Source organism: Pinus tabuliformis, chromosome 3_2 (genome assembly GCF_031772625.1).
Source record: "Pinus tabuliformis cultivar Carrire ecotype Pingquan chromosome 3_2, CPIR1, whole genome shotgun sequence".
NCBI classification, from domain to species: domain Eukaryota; kingdom Viridiplantae; phylum Streptophyta; class Pinopsida; order Pinales; family Pinaceae; genus Pinus; species Pinus tabuliformis.
The window spans coordinates 213,789,046-213,795,103 of NC_142302.1; the positions used below are offsets into that span (position 1 = coordinate 213,789,046).

A 6,058-nucleotide genomic window follows, 5' to 3' on the forward strand; every position below is an offset into this window, starting at 1 on the left:
TTAATATTACATCAAAAATGTGGTTATATACATGTAACTATATATGTATATATTTATATCTAAAATTTTTAACTTTGAATTCTATTTCTTAATATGAGATGAGAATTCTTTTTAGTTTATGAGGAGTTTTATTCATCGATGGAGAAGGGATTTAGTATAATGTTTCCTAATATATATAAAGAGAAGGGATTTTTTTTCTTTACAGAAACAGATAGTGGATATATTAGTTACTTGGCCTTAATGCCAAAAATCGGATTACAAAAGATGAGTCTAATTCCACAAGTACCACACAACCATGCAAGGCCATGGCATTTATGCTTAGCTCACATCTCTTTTTGGCTGCTACTATGAGGTCAATTTCAGAGATTTTCCCAAGTTTATGGATACATACAAACTGGTTTAACAAAAGGCAGTAAAACATGACAGCTATCTAAATTAAGGAATTGGATCCCATGTTTCCTGTCCGCCTTTGAGTAAGGCTCCAGCCGTAAGGAGGGCTGCTTTGTTGGCTTCAATGTCCGCCTCCTTATTATTAGCTCTCAACACATGGTAGAAATTCAAATTCTGGAAAGAGTCTCCAAGGTCTGTTATTCTGAAGATCAGCCTTGCAAGCCTTAGATCCGTTGGCTTAGAATGTGACACCATAGTGTTGATAATAACCTGAGAGTCCCCAATTACATTAGCCTCCCTGATGTTCAGCACTTTCAAAATCTTGAGTCCTTGGAAAAGAGCCAAAGCCTCAGCTTGAATGCTAGAAGCAATGCCCAAACCCCAGGCGAAACTGTGTATCCTTATGCCATCTGGATTCAATATGACGCCTCCAGTGCCAGCTCTTCCAGGATTGGCCTTTGCAGCCCCATCAAAAAATAGAGAGTATCTCTATTGTTTTGTATTCCAATCTTGGAATTCTTTTGCTGAAACTCTTATTTGCCAATCTTTGGGGAGGGAGATACTATTGGCAATTTTATGGAACTGAAGATCGAGAGAGGAGCCCCAATTTATATCTTGCTGGCTGAGATTTAAATCATCTTTATGATCTCTCAGACACTCTTTTAGCTGGCATTTAATCTTAACTACCACAAGCTTGGCATCCTGTTCGTAGTTTTTGAAGATCCTTTTATTTCACTCAAGCCAAACCTGTCAGCAGATTATTTTAGGGAGAGCAGACCAAGCAGCTCTGATGATTTTTCTTTTTGGGGGAGGTCCATGATACCTTTGCAGCCAATTAGAAAAAAATTCAGGAATGGAGGAAGGCAATGCGAAGCTGGAACTCAAAGTTCCCAACAAATCTGTCCAAATCTGCAAAGTGAAGGTGCATTCAAGCATCAGGTGAATTACACTTTCCTGGTTAACCTTACAAAGGCTGCACCTTGAAGGACCGTGGAAACCACGTTTCTAAAGATTATCATCTGTCAAGATTTTGGAGTGACATAGCAGCTAGTTGAAGAAGACGATTTTAGGCAAGGAGGGATGATGCTATATCCCTTTCCACGACTTAGGGTTCGTGGCCACGTGAGGGCACTCACACAGCTTGTCGTAACCTTGAGCAACGGTGTATCCGCCAGCCTGCGTACCCCATCCTCTTGAGTCCTATTTTCGGTCCAGCAATGGAGCTAATCCATGGAGCTTGGAAAGCAGAATCTCGCACTCCATAGATATATCAGGGGGCGTTTGAAGATTCCAACCAGCCCAACGTGAATTCTGCCAAACTGAAATATCCCACAGAGTACACATTCCAACCTCATTCATCCATCTACGCAGCGCTTGAAGTGAACGACAGTCTCCCAGCGGCTCGTTGTTCAATATTTTTTCTGTCCAAAGATTGATCCTTTTCCCATTACCGGGAACCCAGAAGGCATGAGTGTTTATGAGAGGGCGGGCTCTATTGCAAAGCTTCAGCATATTTGGAAGTGTCATAGGGTGATCCAGGCAGCGAGAACGCTGGCCTTTGAAATATTTTTTCCAAAGAGCTAATTGCACCCAGCCAGGGTTAGGAGCAATAATTCTCCAGATTAATTTAGCTCCCATTACAATATTATGGTAGCCAATATTTTTGAAGTTCAAGCCTCCTTCCAACAACGATTTGGAGATGGATTCCTAGCTGACTAGCAGAATCTTTTTCTCATTCTACTTGCCCCCCTTCCAATTTTTTTTTCGAATGATCACCTCCATTTTTCTGAGAATACCAGTGGGAGCAAGAAGGACAGAAAACTGAAATAAGGGAAGACAGGAAAGAACAAATTTAATGAGGGCAGACTTACCAGCAATGTTAAGCCAGGAAAACGCCAGGCAAGCAACTTGCTCTTGAATTTCTCCAATTGGGGGAGCCAATCTTCATTGTAGGCTCTTTTGAGGAAAACCGGGAGGCCCAAGTACTTGAAGGATGTCCAGTTTGAGGATGTGGCGAAACCAAAGGTTCTGGAAATGGAATTGAGCAAGCTGGAAGTGGTGTTCCAGCAATAGATATGGCATTTGCCATTGTTTAGACTGCTTCCCGAAACCATGCAAAACTCGTCCAAAGCTCTTTTAAATCTGGAGGCCATAAGCACAGAAGCTGCTCCCAATAACAAGGTGTCATCTGCAAAGAGGGCATGATTTATGTTTTTAACACCTCTTGCAATACAGAGCCCAGCGATATCCTGATCTGCCCTTTTTTTATCTAGGTAGAAACTGAGGACAGAGGCTTGAAGAACAAATAGAAGAGGTGAGAGAGGGCACCCCTGCCTGAGCCCTCTCGTGGCTTTGAAAAAATTAGTAGCTCTGCCATTTACTAATGGGGCAATCCAAGGCTCCGAGATGCAAGCTCGAATCCAATTTATAAATTTCTCCCCAAATCCAAACTTATGTAAGACTTTCAGTAGAAAGCTATGCCTAACTCTATCAAAAGCATTTGCTAAATCAAGTTTGACAACCATACCTTTTTCATTTCGACTCAGGCTTGAGTGGATTGCCTCTTGGACCAGAATGAAATTGTCCACAATTTGTCTACCTTGAATGAAGCCTCCTTGGCTTTCCGGTATGATTTTGGGGAGGATGGGCTTCAGTCTATTAGCGATGACTTTGGTGATCAATTTGTATCCAATATTACAGAGCGAAATCGGGCGAAACCTGTTAAAGGAGTTGGCTCCCTTCTCTTTGGGAATGAGAGCAAGAAAAGCAGAGTTCGTGCTGCCTCCGATTTTCTGGCAAACTTGGGATTTTAGAACCATTTTGTAAAGATATTTTTCCACAATAGACCAACAAATTTGGAGGAATCTTGCTGAGAATCCGTCCGACCTAGGGGCTTTGTTTGGGTCCATGGCAAATAGGGCATCCTTGACTTCATTCTTGGTGACTTTAGCTTCAAGGAGGTGATTCATTTTAGCAGAAATCAAGGAGGGGACTACATGCATCATATCTGAATTTTGATCCAGATTTATATCTTCACTATACAGGATTTTAAATGAAGGGAGGCTACTTTTTTGATGTTTGCATTATCCTTGTGAATGATAGAGCCATCTTTGATTTCGGAAATGGAATTGGTACATTTCCTAACCTGAGCTTGTTTGTGGAAGAAGGAAGAGTTCCTGTCCCCTGCTTTAAGCCAAAGACTACGAGACTTAAGTCTCCAGTATTCTTCCTCAGCTAGACAAGCCTTGTGATAGTTTTGCTGAAACAAGGCTTCTTTATCTAGGATCTCTTTTGTTATGTCAGTTGTTTCAGCTTGAAGATGATGAATTTCCAGAGCGCGATGAATATTTTTTCTTTCGTTGGCTGGATTGGGCAGAGATTTGGCCCAACTTTTCAAAGCCCTTTTCACTCTTCTGAGCTTCTCTTCCCAGACGAAAAATGGGGAGCCTTTGACCGGCTGCAACCAAATTCCCTTGACTAATTGCATGAAGTCTGATTCCTTAGCCCAGAGCGGGCTAAATCTGAAGGGAATAGGTCCAAGCTCAAGCTGAAACACGAGTTCCAGCTTGATGGGTTTATGATCGGAAGTGCTGCAAGGGAGAATATGGACTCTAGCCTCTAAACCAAGAAGAAGAAAAGAGCTTTGAAGAAAGAATCTGTCCAACCTGGCAGCTATGTGGCCAGGACCAATTCTTTTATTAGTCCAAGTATACTTGCCAGAGATTGGCTTGATGTCCAGCAGGTCCCAGTCCTGCATAAGGTCCTCTACCCATTCCCTAGCCGGATCACGAACAATGTTGCCTCCTCTCTTGTCTGCTGACAGGAGAGTGAGGTTCAGATCTCTGACAATGATGATATTCTCGAGGTTAACTAGATATGCTTGATTTCTTAAGGAGTCCCAACAGGACTTTTTTTCCCCGGCGTTCACAGGAACGTACACGTTGAAGAGACTGAAAATCTGATTTATATCTACATGCTGCAGTTTTAAGAACATCCAGTGAGAGTTGAGGGTCTTAGAAATGACTGTGAATTTGTTAGCGTTCTAAAGGGTGCCCACCCCCCAAAAGCCCCTCGGGCTGAGATTGCTTTCGCCTCACATTTATTTCAGAGTTTCTTACTTACATGAAGGAAGGCAGAGTCCTCTAGTTTTGTCTCTTGGATGAGAAGTATGTTTGGAGCTTCTGTCCTAATTAAACTTTTGATGGCTTCTTCTTTGAATATGCTCCCCATACCTCTACAGTTCTAGGAGACAATCTTCATCATTTGTATTTCTGGTTAGCTCCCTTGGAGCCTTGAGGCTGATTTCTTGCCATCTTAGGTTTTGTCGCTAATAGCTTCTCAAGAGTTGGTTGGCTGCCTTGGAGCTTGTCTTTGAAAGTTTCCAGCTCCCTTTTTTCTCGATCTGTTTTGCGGCCTCTTGTGGATCTCCTTGTCGAGGCTTGGGATTCTCCTATTTCGCCTTCTTCCTCCGAGCCTTCAGATTCTTGCTCAACTTCCTCGACTTCTACAGTGTTTCCTTTGGAACTCTCAACAAGGCTTGCCCCCTTGGGAGAAGAGGGGGTACCTTTTGTGAGGGGGATTGATTTTTGGATGTCTACTTCCTGAGTTTCCTCTATTTGTGAGCTTAGAGGGGTGAATTTATTTTCTTGCTCCATTCTGGAAGGGGGTTGCTGAGAAGGGGCTTGCTGAGGGCCTCTTCCGGATGTACCAACATGCTTTTGGGTTTTCTTGGCACGCTTGACCTGATTCCAACCTTCTTCTTTACCCTTATCTGGTTCAGCATTGGTTGGGCATCCTCTGGCGAAGTGGCCGTAGACATGGCATTTTCGGCACTTGAAGGGCAATTGCTCATAGTCAAGCTTCTGCAAATGAGTCCAACTTCCTACTTTGATTTTGATGGCTTCCGGAAGTCCCACCTCTAGGTCTACTTCTACGCAGATTTGGGCACAATCATATTGATTTTTGTTGTTTGCCCGGTCTATGAATTTCCCAAGGGCGTTGCCGATGTGTTTCAACGAGTCTCAATTCCAACAATGCATTGGGAGATTTGGAAGCCTGACCCATACTGGAATAGCCGTAGGAATGTCGACTGTAGGGTCGAAATCTGACGTCCATTTGTTGAGATAGAGGCTCTGGGGGCACATGAAATAGGGGCCATTCTGGAAGATCAGATCCTTGTCTTCCTTAGACGTGAATTCGAAGAGAAAAAACCCTCGTCCTAAGAAATAAGAAGTGACGCTATTCTTGATCAAAGGAGCCCAGTTCTTGTTGATCTAGTTCTCAGTGGACTTAGGAGAAGGCCATATTCCCGTGAACTGACCAACAAGTGCCTGCTCAGCCAAGGACAGGGCGACTTGGATCAGAGTCTCTGGCGGCAGGGAGATTTCAAGAATATCTTTGAGCCTCTTGACGAATTCGGCAGCTTCATTCTTTTTCTTTTGAGACAAACCAACAAAGAGCCGAGAGAAGGCTTCGGCAGAAGAAGAAGGTGGAGGAGGGGGGACGGGGGCTGCCTGAGGCGAGCCCGGGGCCTCCATGAACACGAACTCCTCCCAGCGGCAAACGAGCAACACAACAGGCTCTCAACAGAAGAGCGTAGGAAAGCAAAGATAGAGGGCCCAGGGCCTCAGGGCAGGGGGACCTAGGGCGCAGTGTTATATACCTAGGG

At 43.8% G+C, this 6,058-nt stretch overlaps 1 protein-coding gene across 1 annotated transcript; it reads right to left on the reverse strand.

Annotated features, from left to right (window-relative positions):
* Positions 1 to 435: 435 nt before the first annotated feature.
* On the reverse strand, positions 436 to 5,242 carry LOC149180501 (uncharacterized). Its single transcript, XM_089413893.1, has 3 exons — positions 5,144 to 5,242; positions 3,536 to 4,366; positions 436 to 846 (listed from the first exon to the last, which is right to left on the reverse strand). The coding sequence occupies exons 1-3, from the start codon at positions 5,240 to 5,242 to the stop codon at positions 436 to 438; spliced, it is 1,341 nt and encodes a 446-aa protein (XP_089270019.1).
* Between the last annotated feature and the right edge of the window lie 816 nt (positions 5,243 to 6,058).